Raw genomic sequence first — 17,916 nt, forward strand, 5'->3', positions numbered from 1 at the left:
AGAGGATTTGTATCAATGTGGCCGAGCTTTCTAGGGATCCAGAATTCAGGGTTTGGCTTTGCGGGAGTGCTCGAGTAAATGTGGGCTGCGCGGAGAGCAAATGCCCTGTAAAGAGTTACTCCGCAGTAGATGCAAAAGCGGGATGGGTCAAATGTACAAGTGCATCGAGTGGGCAGGCGGTCAAGGTTGGTTGGCCAAGTCAGCACCGTGTCAGGTCAGACCGCGGTGCAGATGATTGGCGCAAGGAATCCGAGCGGTGGTGTGGGCGGTGGCCTGCAGGGATCTGAAATGTTCCCAAAATCCCGAACTTGTATTACGGAGCACAAGTATAACCTAGATGGATGATGTGCGTGGGTGCTGCGTGATGGTGCTGGTTGAAAGTCTGCAAGTCTTCTCCACACCGATCAAAACCGGCTAGGTGTCTGAAATGATAGGTATATAGAGAAGGGGGTTTTTTTTTGTGGATTTTTAAAGTGCCGAGGCCAACGGCTTCAGTATGTATTTTATACTTATGCGTGTTGGCGCGTGGTGGTGGACGGACTTGTGGACGGACTTTTGGAGGGGACTGAGCACGAATGCACTTTGGTGCTGTCAGGCTGCTGTCAGTACGGCGGTTTTTTTGACAAGGAATTATTGCGGCGTGCGAAAGGGTTGTTGGGACGATTGATGCTGTCAGTGTCCAGAAGGGCGGACACGACACCATCTGGTGTATTTTAAACACGCATTTAGGGAATGGTGCAAGTGCAATAAATAGCCGGGACATACCTTGCCGCTTTGTGATAAAAAATAAAGCAGAAGAACTGGTTTAGAAGTGAAGTTAAACGGGATTGACTGTTGTGTAAGTTGCCAGTTAGATTAATATCCTGTCCTAGGCAACTATGTATCCTGCAGCACCGGTATCGGAGGGGATAGAAATGATTAAGAGACAATGAGTGCCTCTATGCAAACTAGGCAGATAGTTCAAGACGATGGAGTGCAGGAAAACAAGAGGGGGAAAAAATAAAATAGAAAAAAAAAGAGCATCGTAGCCCTTTTTGGACAGGTTGGACATACCTTGGTCTCGTCGGATAATCTCCTTCCAAGCTTCTCGATGTCCGGACGACAGGGGTATGAATGTCAACCTGACGGGAGGTGGTCAGAAGAAACAAAAAAAAAGGCTGGTCGCTTTGCTTGTTGGCTGTTGGTTGCGCCAAATTCCAGCCTGCTTGTGTAGTTGAAAGAGAGGGGTGGCCCCAGTCGCAAATGTAATGTACGTCCACTAGGTAGCTATCCAATGTAGGGCAGGCAAGGCGGCGTGGGATGTATGACTCCCCTCGTTCTCGGTACCTTATAGGGACTGTATGTCGAAAAAGTTCCTTTCCTTTCCCTTCTCTTCTTGAATACGCGCTCACTATTACTCCGAGGCGTCTGGTTTTCCGAGCTAGGCAGTTGCTGAGAAATGCCACGAGATTTAATTTGTCCCCGATATTGGATACGGAGTAGAACTAAGAGCCGGGGTGATGTGATATGATGTGCTGTCGCCAAAACGCCGAAGTAGCGGAGAAGAAAGCAAAAGACCGTTATGTAAGCTCGCAGCGATCTGCTGCAAGATGATCGAACAGGTTAGCGAGGAAGCCGCTCCAATCCTGAGGTTACATCTAACCTAACCAGAGCTCTGCGATGCCGGCTGGATGCGGTCTCCACATCATTGCTTGGCTCCTCCACTCCAAATCCCCCCATCACAGACGCAGCGGGGCAAGGCAGAGCAAAAGAAAGGAATGGTAGGGGATTGTTGTAGGTGGGGGGAATGCACTGACCCGCACCTCTTCCTCTTTCTTTTGACAACAAGATCCGACTTTAGCCTTCGACAAATGTCCCAGCGCTGTGCTCGATAGTCCTCCTCAAATGTATGCGGTGGGACACCCTGGATGCTGTGGTACGTCGCTCTACGTCTTGGATTTCTTGCTTGCTTTTGTGTCTTGTTGGATTTGCGACCAAGAAAAAAAAAAACCCCTATGGGAAATTATAGTTAGCATACCACACCAGACAACTTTAGTGCATATCAGATCCGCGGCGACGACAAAAACAACAACGAAAGAGACCGTTCCAGTGACTAGACTTTACCTCACCAAAACCCGAGCGGGAGCTTGTGGTAACTTAGTTTGTGGTTTCTTCAAGGGATCCTTAAATTGTTGAGGCGTTGAAAGCAGACCCGAAATTCCATGCGCCGGATCATGCACGGCGAGGCACTATTCTTGTTTGGCGAGAGGCGGTTGCAGAAGCAGGACAGAAGGCACATATTCTGACCGCGACAAAGAATACACAGAGGAGGGCACCTCGGGTTATATACGAAGCTTCAACTCCCCAGTAGAAACAACAACAAAAAAGTAATGTATCATCTACTGGGGTCATGTACACACCCCTGCCTATCTATGTCTACGTCTTCTGACTTTCCTGGAAGTTGGTGTGAGAAGGCCTTTTGCAATAGGAGACGAGAAGGGGGGGCCTCTTCTTCACCACCATCTCATCAATAAGGCTTGGTAAGTAAGAACTGGGAAGTATGGAGATAGCGCGGATCCAAGTTATCACAAACGACGGAGTACATTGGTACCTCCACTGATTATGGGTGGGGGGAGAGACAGTGTACCTACCAAGTCCACACTTGAGAAAACCTGCATTCGCGCAAGGGAGCTACCATGGCCAGGCATGTCTCTGGTGGGATTGCCTTTGTATGACCGGAACATTTTCAACGGGCTGTGTATTGCTCGGAAAGCATCAGAGACAAGACAAGGAAGCTACATAGAGCCGTAGGCGTTGTCGTCGAAGTGTGGGCACCATGCACATCAACGTGACACCCCCAGTCAGCCAGCCTGAGACATGGAGGTGCACTAAACCTGCCTCCATCGACGCCACCCCCAACGCCTTCATCCATGGCGCTGCTAGGCTATTTCGTCCGTGTTGGAGAAGTCACAACATACATGGTTCACTACGCCATCCCGGAGTGATGTGGTTCTAGCAACTCTGGCAGCTTCCGTCCTGCTACATCTTGCACCACCAACATTAGCACGTTTAGCGCTAGCATCGAGGGTTGGGTTTTCAAGTTAATATTGCCTTCCGATCCGATCACATAGATGGTGCCCGATAGACGCGCAACTCTACGCCAACTTTTACAGCTAAGTAAACCCAGGGAGGAAGATAGCAGAGACAGCCGATCGCGATACGTATATTCAAGAAAAGTCATCCTATAACGAACCAGGACCGCTTACCTGTTATGGCTTGAACACGGTGAGGGGTGTGTGCTTTGCGTAGGCTATTACGGAGTGCGGGTTTATCAAATGCTATCGCCATAAGCCTCGAACGTGTCGATGACATACCTGGCGTTGCGCGTTGCATAAAGACAACAAACATGATAAGTGACCTCGCCCAAACTCACAAGGTCGTACAAATCACACAGCCACTGTAAGGCAACTTGAGTCCTGATATATGTTGATATTAAGGTTGAACAAACATCCGCGCGGATGTCTAGTCTTCCGTTTCGAGCAAACCGTGCGGCCCCTGGTATTGATTCTAGGCGTATCGCTTTATCATGACCTGTCTATGTCTAGTGTGCCTAGCCTAAGGTAGGTACATACATAGCCAAGGCAAAGCAGACGACCATAGGCGTACTAGGACTACATATTACCTACAGTAGATACGGGTGGGAGGCCGGGGCTATTGGCGGACCGCTCACTCCAAGCGCTGGGCGACAGAAACAAATCGAAAAGAAAACGGAACAAGCCTATGACCGAAGTCAACTTTAGGAACTGTAAAGGAAAAAGCGGCTTGATGCGGGTGCAAATCCCCCAAGATAGGCGAGGTGAAGATCACCGCAATATGTGGATGGTATTGGTGTATCTCAAATGATCGTGCTGCATCTTTTTGACAAGCCCTGGGTGACATGGAGTTTAAGCGTCCTTGTCGGGAAGGGAGCCAGCCATCCAGAGGGCGAGAATGGCACTCGTGTTAGACCCACCAAGCCTTGAACCCACCCGACCCTCCGACCCAAGGGTACTGTGCAGTTGATTGGGTATCACAGCGTCTTTGTCCAATCAAAAGTCTCAGCTATGGGACCTGCCCCATTTTTCCTTATCGACCAGGTGCGCATTTGGAGGGCATCATGACCTGTCATCGACCAAGACTCAAACCCATCCTCTCCGTTTGTTAATCGAGACGTTGCAGGTCAATTCCATAACGCTCAGCACCATCCGCAACCAAGCCTACATGAGTGGAGTCGATACCACACGCCCTTAGATTAGTTGACGCAGTGGTGATCACTTTCCGACGAAGGATCCGGCTCCCTCGGGGCAGTAGAAGCGCAGTGCAACAAGCTACCGCGTTGGTTTCTTCCCTACCTTACCTACCTTACCCACGTCCCGACCTCTGCGAAGATTATTGTTACGCGATAGACCTACGTATAGTCTACGAAAACAGCTATTGCCAACTTGACTCGCATCCCCACATTTCTGGCTGGCGCGTTCACATCAGATAGCCTTCTGTATGATTTTCCCGCTCCATTTCCAGGCCGATAAGTTATGGTGGTGATATCCTAACCTGCGTCGACTTTTTGCAGCTCTACCAGGCCTCCGTTGGCTAGAATACCTACACCTACATACCTCACCTACCTAGGTTCCGTTACTCCCGGGGGTTTCTGGAGTCGCCAAGCATCTTGTTCCCAGCTACCATCCATCACCGCCACCACCATCATCACACTCTTTGGTTTGACTTGCGACCACAGACAGACCTGCAGACCCGATTCCACCCACCCACCCACTCACCCATTCTGCCTTCACGGGTCTGCGCATTACGAATAACTGGCGCGTTCCGACATCCGTCGGCACTGCCTTGGTCTGGTGCCTATCGAACTATCTACCCGATTAGTAGTCTCCCCAAGACTTGTCTCCGTGTATCCCCGTCTATTCGATCGAACCATCTACTTGTGACAAACAACACATAAGCGATCGTACGAACGATAGAACCGAAAGACATATATACTTGAACACAAATGGCGTCGCAGTCATTCCGAGACTCGCTCGGCTCATTGGGTTGGTCGCGCCGAGAACCTGACTTGCCAGTCAACACATCCCAGCAGAGTGGACTGCTGTCGTCTCTGCAGTCCCTCAATCCATTTGGCGACCGTGGCTATGTGCAGTTGCCCACGACAGAGGGCCCCGGGGCTCCGCTGCCCGCACCAACCAGGCGGGAAGAGGAGGAAGGCTGGTTCGCCCGTGAGTCAACCCGCTCCTGTGGCGGCGTTCCGTTGCTCTCTTTCTCTCTCTCTCTATATTGCCTACCCTTCCCACTGCCCCGGGTTTACCTCCCCTGCAGCAGACAGTGCTGTATGACATCTGACCAGGCCGTACGGCATGTCTCACTTTTCTTCACATGAGCAAAGACTCCCCACACCCTTTGACATCTTACTCTTCTATATACTCGCATTTTTATAGCGGGAACTATATTATGTCGATCAAGGGTTTTACTAACGTAGTGTTACCTTGCTGCCGGCAGTCAGTAGGTGGGATCGACTGCTTATCTTTGCAGGATGCAACATCGGAGCTGCGGTCTGCTTTTTTGTGTGCTTCTTCTTCTTTCCGCTCATAGCAACCCGGCCAAGCAAGTTCGTGACTTTGTAAGTTGCTATGTATTTCTCTCTGTTCTCCCCACACTTCTGCCCAAACCCCATGTTGGCCAGTCGTAGCCCTTCCTCGATGCCCATGTGGACGTTACAACGCCCCTGCCATCCCATGACCACCACTGCCCCTTGCATTGATTATTGTTCCATCAATATCTTGCGCTACTCGTCGTCCTTCCTGCATCTACCCGACTTGCATATCTGCAGGAGATCCTTTAGTGCCCGTCTGTCACGCATTGCCCAGGGCCACTACCTTGGATCTCGTCAAAGTCCATATTTGAATCGCTGCACACATACGCGTGGTAGTATTTCTCAGACAACAGCTGCTGCATGTCGTCATGGATCGCCGATCGACAGATGCATTCACTGCCTTGCATGTTGCATTTCAGAGGACGGAAGCTTTTGTGTCTCTTGGTTTACGCGACTAGCAACCTTCTTAGCCATGTGACGCGATTCCCTTAACGAGTCACGCGCGCTAACTGATACCTCTTACTTAGGTGGACTCTGGGTTCCGTCTTCTTCCTCTGCTCATTTGCCGCCATGATGGGCCCAATGGCCTATATTCAGCATCTGTTGTCAGGACCCAGATTACCGTTTACGGGCGCCTATCTTGGATCTATGGCACTGAGTCTTTACTTTGCTATTGGGGTGAGTCAAAGAAATAAAAACCTGTGCTATGGTCATGTGTGCGTTGTCGCTAAACAACATCGTTTTTCTACGATTAGCTGCGCAGCCAGATTCTCACCTTGTTCTCGGCCATTATCCAACTAGTGTGTCTTGTGTGGTACCTGGTCAGCTATTTCCCAATGGGCTCCAGTGGGTTGAGACTCATGTCCAACTTCGGAGCCTCTCGGGCGGCCGCTTGGATGACTGGCTAGGTAGGCAAGAAGATGTTCGATGGTAATGTATGTGGAAGCGTTATACGCACCTACTTTTGTGTATGCTATTGTAACAGTAGTTTCCGTGGGAAACGGATCTGATAAGTAAACCACCGCAAATAATAACACATTGCGGATGTTCTACGCCCTGCGCTTACCGGCTGACTACTGCCTTTGACGCAAGGTGTGTGCTTGACCATCATTGCTGGCCCAGGAAATTAATCTCAACGAGGCTATTTTTATTGTTATTTTAAGTGAAATGTTCCGCTTGCTGCTGAACTTTCCGGTAACAGCCCACCTGCAGGGTCCTTCAGGAAGCTCTTCAGTAGATGTCATGTGTAATAACGCAGTCCTGGAGCTCTAAGGAGGCAGAGGGTCAACAAATGCTATTGCTATAATTGGTGAAGCCAGTAGATGGTAACAAAGTGACATATAATTTACACCCGCTAATTTCCACCCGCTAATATCCACTTGCTTACAGCTTTGTTTAACTCTGATTTCCGATAACTTGACGTTCAAGGTTGCAATGAAAGTCCTGGAACACTGAGATGAGTATGCGTAAAGAGAAAGGAGCCCCCCTACATTAACTAACGTGCAGAACATCAAAAGTGCAAAATATAACGTAGCATCTATTCATCAGGAATACCATCAGTAAGCCCTGCCATGTGGTTCTCAGGAGTTGTCACCATTCCCTCCGCTGCACGCATGCGTCGACATGTCAGTGCAGACAGACATTATATCAACAAAATCCTAAACCTTAAGGGAGTAGCGTCGTCATTTGGACTGACACTGGCCTACACAACCAATTCCGAATACAGTTTTGCTGCCGACAACCAGAGACGCGGAGCTGTAGAGCCCGTGTTGTCCAGGGCGGGAAGATTGCACACTTGAGCGAGCCATGTGGTTCCTTGCTTTTCCGCGGGCCGTAAAATGCATATACATGGTATACAAGCAGCTAACCATGGATAGGGGCAATGTGGGGTTAATGGTCTACGGATGGAGAGACTGCCTCTGGTAGTTTCGGAGGTGCCCAGCAGTGTTCTCAGGAGTTGGCCGTGTGTGCATGTGGGAATCGGCATAAATGTGGTTTATGTGTTAGGGCATCATGATCCCTGCGATCAACGAAGGTCATTGCCAATCAAATGATAAAGGAGGTCTCATACTTTACGCTGGTGCTCCGTACCTATGCAATCTATGTTTACCTAGAGCGGATGCACTCCGATGCAAGACCCTATTTCAAGTGGCTGAAGATTAGTTTTTTTTTTTCCATTTGGAAAGGAGACTAAGAAAAAAATCCAAAAAAGCAAAAAACGACGACGGAGGAAAGATAGGCTGTTTCGCACGGCTAGCTCTCCTAGTCGATGGACAAAAATTTTCACAAAAGCAGTTTAAAGCGTGGCTAACAAAGAGATTTCCTCCGAAATTGTAATGCGCATAGCAAAGCAAAAAGAGTCAACCTGATGCAATCTTAATATGTAGTAATGCTGAACCCGACCCCGACAAGCTCGGAGGAACATGTCAAATGGGTCGAGGAAAAGCTGGGCTGAATAAAAGAACCTTGGACTAGCTGGTATCTGGAGATGTTCGGGATTTATTTTTGGCTGCCTCTGCTTGGTTGCATAGACCGTCAAGGTTGTTTCACGTCTTCCTTGGTTGCGGCAATGCCGCATCTTATGTCGCCGAGTCCGTACTGAGCAAAGGATTTTCTGTGCTTGTGAAATAATTTGAAAATAAGAAGGGGTAGGAACTGTTTAAGAACATCACTTATGCACAAGTGTAACGAGTCATCTTGGTTGTTCGCAGTAAAAGTACTTGGTACCTATCTGAGGTAGTTCTAGGTGACCAAATCTCTCCATCCCTCAGTGGCTTTGGGCCAATTTGCTGAGCGGAGTACATCAGACGGGATACTCCGTACTGCGCAGCAGGAGTTTACGGATAGAACCCAGTTAGTAAAAAAAAAAAAAAAAAAAAAAAAAAAAAAAAAAAAAAAAAAAAAAAAAAAAAAAAAAGCCACACCCTGCTTGTGCGCAAGACAAGGCTGAGGCTGGTGTACTAGTTAGTGGTAGCGACAGCGAAATACGAAGTTACGACATCATGTCTGATGTTTATGTTTGTGCAGCTGGTTTTGAAGTTGCCCAGCACCTCGCAAGCCTTACTTTGCATCACAAACTCGGAAAGGTCGTCTGAACCTTCTGGTTCGGGCTACCAAAGGGGTCCTGTATCACAACGGTATTCTCTCTGCCGAATGTCGTACAGGATGAGGCGGCCCATATCTGACATTTTCGGCAAGGGTCAGTCCTCCATGTCTTGCGGGACGGGAACCTACCCTATCGATAAGGGCGACTGTCGATTCATGTTAATGAGGCACGTACATATACTTATTGCATGTATTGTTGATAGTCATAAAAGTTGGATTCACCAAGACCGACAATTGTGAAATCTCAAAGCATGTGAAATAGATAACTGAAGAAGCTTTTGAACTGCATAACATGAGCCTAATTTTTTTCAACTTTTTTTTTTTTTTTTATCTCCAGATTTTTTGTGGCTGCGGGTGGCTCGCGTGGCTTTTTTGCCCAGTTTGCTTCTATTTTTCGTTCGAATCCAGAGCCAAACAGCCCACCCACTCGGTGCCTGCCTTCTCCGGAAAGGTTTGGTTGCCTGTTCGACTTTCGGGCACCCTGCCTCGCCTGAACTTGAAATTACATAATCCCGCCTCGTTCTACGCTGTAGAAAGTCAAAGACTCCATTAATATCTCGTAACCACAATCAAGGTTTTGGCAGGTGGGAAGGCCTCGTTTGTGCAGGCTTAGCTTACCAGACAACCGCTAGGCTAAAATAAAGGTTGATTTATGTCAATGACCGCGGTGTGTGGTGACTGACACATTTTTTGATTGCGAACCATCCTGTGGAAAAACTCGATGGGTGCTTACCTGCCTTACGTACCTTGGGTGAATACTTAGGTACCTAGGTACCTTGGGTACTTAAGTCACCATCGACAAATAGCTTAGTCCATTCACATACCTCTTGTTCTCTTTAGGTCGGTACCAGGTACCTTAGGCTGGCTGACAAGAAAAAGAAATAAGTGATGTAGTTCTGGATAAAAGCGACATGAGAAAACTGAATCATTTACTGCTGTCTACTAACTTTGATGATTGACACTGCCAGACGTGATTCTAGGTCATCGCTTGCTTTTCCCCAGTGCCTCAACTTTTTTTTTTTTTTTTTTTTTTTTTTTTGGCTGCCTGCCGCCTGCCTGCCCCTTCCCCCTCATTGGTGATTTAATACATTCCCTAGTACATACTGCATGCACGTACGGGTACCTCCAGTATGAGCCACTGCAACACGCAAAATCACTGCCAACTCACCAGCAACAGCGCCCCTTTGTCTGCAAGTCACAGGGCATCAACCTGCATCAGATTCCTGTGCGCCTCCAAAATACAAAAAAATCCTACCTTGCCTTGCCTTCGTAGTACCAACCAGTTTTGCCTTGTGGAGCTATTTCTTTTTCTCTCTCTCTCTCTTTCTTTATTACGGGGCATTTGAAAACTCAGGTTCACCAACTAGATCTCGACTTGGCAATATTCGGCGAAAACTGCTTTGCTTTATTCCGTTGTCTCTGGTGTATCTTTTTTTCTCTCCTTTCCTTTATCTCCCTTGCTCACGGAGTACAGCGCAGACACAAAGGTTGACCTGCCCTGACTCGTTTCGCTCAAGGGAAAGACCATATATCAAAATTAGTTCTTAGCGGTAACTTGCCAGCTTAGGACAGTGGCATCCGTGGGATATTCTGCCTGATGTGTCTCTTTTCATAGGTACGACATGAAGTAATAGAGGGGCATTCGATCAGGGTTTTGTTGACTGGTAGTTTCTCCGAAGGCCGCTAGCAAATAACCGCACGATCTATCTATATTCGCGCAAAAGCCAGCGGCGGGCACTGCATCCACCAAAAGGACCCCACAGTTACGAGACTCCGTCGAAGTAGCGCACCATTATTACGCCAAATTTTTAGGTACCACTGCTGCCAACCTGCCGACCGCCCAACCCAACTCCAAGTTCCAGTGCAGGGAAGAAAAAAAAAAAAAAAACTTTTTGCCCACACAAACCCTCACACGTCTTTTGTGGGAGTTGCAGCCAAAGTCAACTTGCGCAGACATTTTTTCCCCCCTCCCCTCTCCTCGATTCCTCGTGTTTATTCATTTAGGATTCGGAGAAGAATTTAAGTGAGGTATCACTTTCCTCTCCGCTGCCCGACAGGACTTGACGCTGTACCCGGTCTTGCCTACCGACTGTCTTCCAGACTCGCGGCACGGTCGCTTTGCGTTCCCATCAGCTGTCTGCAGACTAACGGAGAAAGGACTTGCTGCCGCACCACGTCCTTTCCAGGTTATTCCTCGTGCATTCACCGCGGACCTCCAACAATCAACACACCTCCTCTTCTTCCTCCGTTGCCCTGACGAAATCGATATCGTTCGACCGACTATCGAGTTCCCCTCGCCTGTCTTTTTCGCACACGGAACGGACGGCTTTTTCCTCGGCTTTTCCCGACCGTTTGGATTGGGTTTCAGTCTCGACGGAAGCTCTCCCATAGACATCTTTCGATCGACCGGCCCTTTCGAGTCGCAACTCCTAATCCAACGACTGCAGTCCCTTGCCCTGCCATATCTGGTTCAGCCTTTATCCCGATAGCTTGGGGAATTTGTCCTCTGCCTCTCCGGACGATTGCTGGGGAGGCATCCCAACCCTTGGGGCCGAGGCACACGGATTATCGTTGGTGCCTTGAGTTGCGCAAATTCACTTCTAAAATTTTCTTTTTTTTTTCTCTCACTCCCCCGAGTGATTTGATTCGTCATGGCTTCCACATCGCCGAAGCCCGCCTCATCTGCGGACACGCCAGCGAGCGCTCCCGCTTTCTCATATGCACAGGCTGCCCGTGGTCAGGTCGCGACTCCCGCGACTACTCCGCAGCCAGAAAGCTCCGCACCACCCTCGACGACGAATACAGTCGGCTCGTCGGTCACCTCATCCAATGCGTCAGACGTGCAAGATATTCCCAAAGCCCTTCAGGATTCTACAGATCTCTCAACCGTCAAAGTTACAGACTCGGAGCTGAGCTCCGTGGTAGGGTCAACCACCCAGGAATCTCGTGACGATGCGGTGTCTATCGCTGGATCGCAGTCCCAGCCTGCTTCCAAGGGATCTGAAACACGAAGACCTCGCAAGGGCAAGAAGGGCAAAAATCAGGACAAGACAAAGGAGGATGAGCAGGACCGGGCGAAGGAGAACCTGAAGACTGTTGAGCAGGTCAAGGTCCAATTGTCCGAAGCTCCCATCCCCTCGGTCAATGTGTGGCAGGAGCGTGCCAAGCAGAACCCGGCGCCGGCAAAGTCGGTTGCGAGCACAACCACCGCGCCCGCTCCAGAGGCCAAGAAGGCAGAGAATGGATCAGCAGTCCGGGCGCCGAAGAAGCCAATGGACTCGTCTCGCACCAATGCTGGGACTCCGAATGAATCACGTAGGACGGCCCCTCGAGGGAGCAGGGTGCAAGCGGAAAATCCTCCTTCAGTTCAGGATCCCGCTTCGTGGCCCTCAATAGAGCTTGCGGCTGTTGACGATGGCAAGGGCAAGCCCACCGAGAAGCCTGTAGTGTCTGAGAAGCCCGATGAAGCTTCGGCATCCTCAAAACCCAAGAAGGAGTGGACTCACTTCCCTATTACACCAACTTATACGTACGAAACACAGTTTAGCCAGCATGCGAAGCAACCGCGACCTCGTGGTGGAGCTCGCGGTGGTCGTGAAGCTGGAAGCACCCGTGGAGGACACGCATCCGCATCTGGTCCTTCCGAAGACAAGGAACCCGCCAGCGCGACTGCAGTGTCGACCAAGGGCCAGACAGAGTCCAAGGAACGACCACGAGATGCTGCAGCTCCCCATGCCAGGCAGACGTCGCAGGCGCCTACTGTTTCCAAGCGAGGGGGTATGGATTCCTCGGCTCGTGAGCCGCGCAAGGCCGCTGGCCCGTCGCCGGCGGACAAGGCCAAGGGGGAGCATGGTGCAACATCATACCCAGCCAAGGGAGATGCTCCGACTCGGGGCTCGCGGGCAGAGCTTACCAACGGAGACCATCCTCCAGCGGATCGTCGTAAGCACTCGGGTGAGAGGAACCACGCCAGGGGTCACGATGCTACCGGTGAGAATGGTCATCATCCGGTTCGGGAAGGTCGCGGTGAACGTGGCCGTGGCGGATATCGTGGGCGTGGAGGTGGCGCTGGTCACAACGGGGCTGGTCACCACCAACAGGGCAACTTTGGGCCCAACGGACAGCGATACATGGGCGGCGCAAATGGAATGGGCTCCCAGCCTTTCAACCCAGCCTCGAACCAGTTCCAATACTCGGGTCATGGAAATGGTCGTAAGTTCCCCTCGCGTGCTCAAACTGGGCCCGCTCACAATGGGCAACGCGCTCATAACGGGGCAAACATGCCTGGCAGGATGCCTTCTCTTCCTGTTACAACCTCGAACCAAGAATATCCCATGCAGGCGTACCCCCCGGTCTATCCCGCCCCACACTATGGTGATGAGCTTATTGTCCAAGGCCTGAAGGCTCAAATCGAGTTTTACCTCAGTCTTGACAATCTTGCCGGAGACCTGTACCTGCGCCAAAGGATGGACTCTCAAGGCTTTGTGCGTCTCACCACCATCGCCAGTTTCCGCCGCGTTGAGAGCCTCTCTCCCCGCTTTGACTTCATCCAGGCGGCATGCGCCCAGTCGCAAGAGATCGACTACGTTACGGGTGACGATGGTACTGAGCGTGTACGATCTCGTCATGATATGACGCCGTACATCCTCGAATTCAGCCGTCGCGCCGAAGAGGGCAAATCCAACGGGCCGGCCAGCGTCATCTACCACAACATTGATAGGCACACGCACCCAATTCCCTATGGAAATGGTTACCCTCATCACATGTACACGTCGTCCCCGACCAACTATCACACGGAGTTCCCAAACGCGAGTGCCAACTCGGCTGTGGACCCTCACACTTATCCCATGTACCCTACTAATGGCTCTCACTATGGTCACGGGCCAGTCATGAACGGACACTATCCTGTCAATGGTCATCAGCTGTCGGCTACCGTTCCTGACTTCTCACCAGTTTCTCAGCAACGACCAAGCATCGAGGAGTTTCAGCAGTTCAAGGACAGCGACATTGAGAATCTGACTGTCGTGGTCGCGGATAACAAGCCGCGTGTGTCGGCTAAGGGAGCCGCAGACGAAAACCTGGCAAATGGTTCAGCAAATCACAGCTCGAGGTAGGGAAGACCTCTTGCGTGTCTGTGTGTTGGCATATGCTAACTAGTTTGTAGCTCCGAGGGTGCAGACGAAGCCAACAAGACCAACTACCCCGCTTTTCACTCGCAGGCTCTTGAACAACGCAAGAAGAGCGCACCAGGAGAAACCTGCCCCGAGATGCACAACCTTTACAGGTTCTGGGTGGATCTCTTGTCCAACTCTTTTAACAACAAGCTCTATACCGAGTTCCGTCAACTTGCCCTCGATGATGGCGCCAAGCAGCCTGCAAGCCCTGCTGGGGTGAGGTATCTCTTGGGCTTTTACGAGAATCTTGTCAACAGCAGGCGACCGTATCCCACAGTGCTAGACTCTCACTACCACGAGGCACGAAAGCTCTCTGATGCACTTTCCAGTGTTACCAACGGGGAGGTACACGCATAGGCGCATCGCATCACAGTGTTGATGAGTTGTGTTTTCTCATTCCTGTGATGGAGACGGAATGAATCTGTTTGGTTTTGTCTAAATTTGAGAGAACCGCCATTGATAGTTGCACTGGCGAGACTAAGCAAGAGCCTCGGCTTTTGCGGCCGTCTTGGTATATTCTCTGCCCATCCACAAATATAAATCCAGCGTATACACAATGTGTTTTGCGTTTGGCTATCATCCTATCGACTTCTCAAGAGGGACTTCCGCGGGCTTTCACTCGTCTTTTCAGTTCTTGAAAAGACATGGCTTGCGGTAGATCATCAGAACGAGGCAACAACGCACGTACGGTCATGTCTACTGGACCGTGATTTTGGCTACAAACCTTGATGGTTCAGCCTTGCGATGAACTGCTGCTATAGATTCTACGGATATTATCCCCTTTGCCCTGGCACAAAGCTTATGGGCTTGATCTTTTTCAAGATTTTTTTTTTGGCACATACTGAACTTCATGTCAATTGGTGTGGACCAGAGTTACAGTGGCGTTTACGCCATGGCGCCCGATACCATACGGGGATGGGGAAGACTGATATATCTTCACGAGAGTCACGACCCGTTGCCCGTAGCCGAAGCTCTGTATCCAGCTCAACGGCAGGACATCACTCGGTCTCAATTTGGTGTCATGCAAATCCCACATCTATCTCGGATAGCCCGTCCTGCGGACTGGTTTCAATACCTCGCGGCTAGAGGACGGCACAATCTGTCATGCTCTGCTGCTAAGCGACTTTTGCGTTATTGGGCTGGGATTCTTCTTTTTGGTGTTTTTTTTTTCTGCTGTTTTCAACTCTTCAATCTCCAATTTGCCGCAGCAGTACCCCACCCTCAAGCTGCGGTTGTTGCGGGGAGGTGTCCTCGGTTTGAGAAATTGTTACCGTTCCAGGCATACCATTAGCACCGTTTTACTTCTTATGTTTCGCACTCAAGAAAACTCACCGCTCAAAACCTTTTACTTTCATGAGAAACCGCGGTTTTCATCACCAGTAGCGGGACTAATACTCGGCTGTTTTGTTGTTTTCGCAGTACCAGGCACGACTTGCATTTTTAAAAAAAAAAAAGGGTTCTTTTACTACTGGGAGTGGGAGGATTGTGGTATTGTTTTTTTTTCGCTCATAAACTTATGTTCTCTATGGTCAGAGACTGTTCGCATCAGGCAATGAAAACGGTTCGTTTTCTTTTTTCACCATACATAAAAAAAAGTTGGAGAGACGGGGGGCTTCAGTTTGCACTCTTTTTTTTCCATTTGGTTCTTCTTGTTATCTTGTCTTGATCATCTCGTGTCAAAATACATTCCCGGAAAAGACAAAAAGACCGAATCTGATAGTTTGGTTTGCTGGCACCCTCTGTACATTATACGGCTCAATAAATACCTTGACTTAGGTAAACTTGGATGTGTGTCCGACCGGTATTCTTTGAGTTCAAACTATACACCGGCTGTGTCTAGTCACATATAAATTTAACCTCCCTACAGAGGCTGGGCTCAGCCCAGCCTCGGTGTTACTCAGGGAATGTGACATCCACATATCTGACGAGTGCGAAGAGGCAGACGGACGACTTCTTTTGGTAGGTTCTGACATTGGCTAATATTAAATATCCAGATCCTTGACCAATCGCGATTCTAACTAATTTTGACTTTACAGTCACCTAGGCCAGGCCATGGATACAGAAACAAAGGTATCAAATATCTCCAACAATCCGGGCCCAAGAAGCATCAGCGGGTTGAAACTTCCAAAGTCAACGCAGAATGTTTGATCAAGCCCATGAACAGTGATCAAGGGCAGACTCCCACCAAGGCCTCACCAGGTGTATATGCCAGGATTAACAAGTCTGACAAATTCGTCGGGGATGCAAAAAACAGTCACCAAAACACAACTTTACAACGCTACCGCCACAAGACCGGCCATTCCAAGCACACCAACGGCCGCAAGCGTCTGCCTGGCGGCACCGCCCTCGCTGGCTGACGAGGTAGCGTTGGCGACGGCATCGGTCCCGGTCGGACCTTGGGTGGTGGTGGCGGTGGCGACGCCGCTGCCGCCAGGGCGGATCTGTTCGACACCTTGGGCCAAGCCGAACTGATAGACGGCGGCTTCCGGGCCAAATGCCTGGGTGAGCCAGGCTGGGGGTGGAGATGCCGCCAGGGCGGAGACGAGAATCGCCTCCGGGCCCTGCGTGGCCTCGGATGCGGGGACCAGGGCCGTGACGGTTGCCGTCAGGCGGGCGTAGACGTCCGATGGGAGGTAGGTGTGCACGAGCGCGGAGATGGCTCTGGTGAATGAGGCAGGGTCCTCGCTGGAGTTTGATTTGTTTGGGTGTGTAAGTTGGCTGTGGTTTTGATTCGAGGCAAAGGTTGTCAAGGAGAAGGATGGAGGGGTGATGATAAACTTACGCTTGTCTTAGCTGGAGCGGTTCAGAGGCAAGGGCTCTACCGGCTGCCAGGATACATGCTGTGATCAGACTTGTTGATGGATACATGATTGCTTTGTGTGGTTTTCTTGTAGATGGTAGACGGGTTTGTGCTTTCTAGTACTGTTTGACAACGGGCGAATATAAATAGTATTTGCCTGTGTTGTAGACAGAAATTCCACGAGCCAAGAGATGATGTTCTTTTTCTTCTTTCCAAACGAGTGAGGAAGGGACGCGAGCGTACTAGAGGCGGGAGAAACCAGCAGAACTGGAATCATCTGCTAAGGGTGAATAATGAAAGATGATATGTATAAGTATACGATATCCTTTGGGGAGTCACAAGTTTGTCATTTAGGGGCCCTGTCTTCCGTTCACCCTCACTTTGCATATCCCGAGACAGCTACACGGGTTTGCCAAATGTTTGTATTTCTTGTCATTCCTTAAGTGATGTGACAGATCTTGCGAGCAAAGACATCTCCCGAAACAAATCCCGCCATCTGGGCGCGCGTTGGGAAAGAGGATAGGACAGACCCGAACACATGCCAATCGCCTTTCTTCCCGCTTCGCTCCTTGAAACAAATTGAACGGACAACTAACATCAACAATTTGGAGGACGTAATGCCAACATAAAGTAGCACATGAAGTGGTATTGTCACCCCTGCCGTGTTATAAGGCAAATCCGCCATAGAGGATTGTTCGTGTTGGGTGCCTGGCTTGGTCTTTTCGGGAGTTAGGGAGTAAGTTTGATAACACGTCCTTGTGTTTGCTCTTGTTAGTCAAAGTCTCCCTGCTGACACGATCATTTCTGATGAGCAGTAGCGGTAAAGATAAGTAACAAGTAAACTGTTGAATGTATGATATGGTCTGGAAGTCCATCGTGGTGATTCTCCCTGCCTGAAAATTTCTAATTCTATACCTGATTTGGCAAGTTGGTGCTGCGGAGTGGTGGCATTGGCGCTGTTGGAGGTTGATCCATCTTCGCACTCTCGGACGTAAATGGGCAGCTTGTACTATGCAAAATCTCCTTAGCAGTGGCACGCCCATTTCATTTGTTCTTGTGTATGCCATTACAGACACATGTACTTGTACCGCCTTGTATATCATAATCGGCACTTGGATTTGCGATGAACAAAACGAGGGTGAATTAAGTAAATTGAAAAGCAATTAGATATTGACAACAGGGAGCTTAAAGTGAATACCAAATAATTCTGCGATAGCAAT

At 49.8% G+C, this 17,916-nt stretch overlaps 5 protein-coding genes across 5 annotated transcripts; 3 read left to right on the plus strand and 2 right to left on the minus strand.

Annotated features, from left to right (window-relative positions):
• Window positions 1–1,090: 1,090 nt before the first annotated feature.
• PgNI_03175 (uncharacterized protein) lies at window positions 1,091–1,213 on the plus strand (the record flags this gene model as incomplete). Its single annotated transcript, XM_031123230.1, has 1 exon — window positions 1,091–1,213. One exon carries the CDS (start codon window positions 1,091–1,093, stop codon window positions 1,211–1,213), a length of 123 nt encoding a protein of 40 aa, XP_030983866.1.
• A 2,983-nt stretch (window positions 1,214–4,196) lies between these two features.
• PgNI_03176 (uncharacterized protein) lies at window positions 4,197–6,733 on the plus strand. The gene is made up of 5 exons (XM_031123231.1): window positions 4,197–4,513; window positions 4,589–5,243; window positions 5,524–5,644; window positions 6,145–6,295; window positions 6,373–6,733. The coding sequence occupies exons 2-5, from the start codon at window positions 5,021–5,023 to the stop codon at window positions 6,523–6,525; spliced, it is 648 nt and encodes a 215-aa protein (XP_030983863.1). The 5' UTR covers window positions 4,197–4,513; window positions 4,589–5,020; the 3' UTR covers window positions 6,526–6,733.
• A 3,841-nt stretch (window positions 6,734–10,574) lies between these two features.
• Window positions 10,575–15,677, plus strand: PgNI_03177 (uncharacterized protein). The gene is made up of 2 exons (XM_031123232.1): window positions 10,575–13,832; window positions 13,887–15,677. The coding sequence occupies exons 1-2, from the start codon at window positions 11,374–11,376 to the stop codon at window positions 14,251–14,253; spliced, it is 2,826 nt and encodes a 941-aa protein (XP_030983864.1). The 5' UTR covers window positions 10,575–11,373; the 3' UTR covers window positions 14,254–15,677.
• Window positions 15,678–16,166: 489 nt separating this feature from the next.
• On the minus strand, window positions 16,167–16,764 carry PgNI_03178 (uncharacterized protein; the record flags this gene model as incomplete). The annotated part of the gene is made up of 2 exons (XM_031123233.1): window positions 16,167–16,581; window positions 16,679–16,764. The coding sequence occupies 2 exons, from the start codon at window positions 16,762–16,764 to the stop codon at window positions 16,167–16,169; spliced, it is 501 nt and encodes a 166-aa protein (XP_030983867.1).
• Window positions 16,765–17,022: 258 nt separating this feature from the next.
• On the minus strand, window positions 17,023–17,906 carry PgNI_03179 (uncharacterized protein). The gene is made up of 2 exons (XM_031123234.1): window positions 17,612–17,906; window positions 17,023–17,451 (listed from the first exon to the last, which is right to left on the minus strand). The coding sequence occupies exons 1-2, from the start codon at window positions 17,797–17,799 to the stop codon at window positions 17,136–17,138; spliced, it is 504 nt and encodes a 167-aa protein (XP_030983868.1). The 5' UTR covers window positions 17,800–17,906; the 3' UTR covers window positions 17,023–17,135.
• Window positions 17,907–17,916: the final 10 nt, after the last annotated feature.

Source organism: Pyricularia grisea (assembly GCF_004355905.1).
Source record: "Pyricularia grisea strain NI907 chromosome Unknown Pyricularia_grisea_NI907_Scaffold_2, whole genome shotgun sequence".
In the NCBI taxonomy this organism is placed as follows: Eukaryota; Fungi; Ascomycota; class Sordariomycetes; order Magnaporthales; family Pyriculariaceae; genus Pyricularia; species Pyricularia grisea.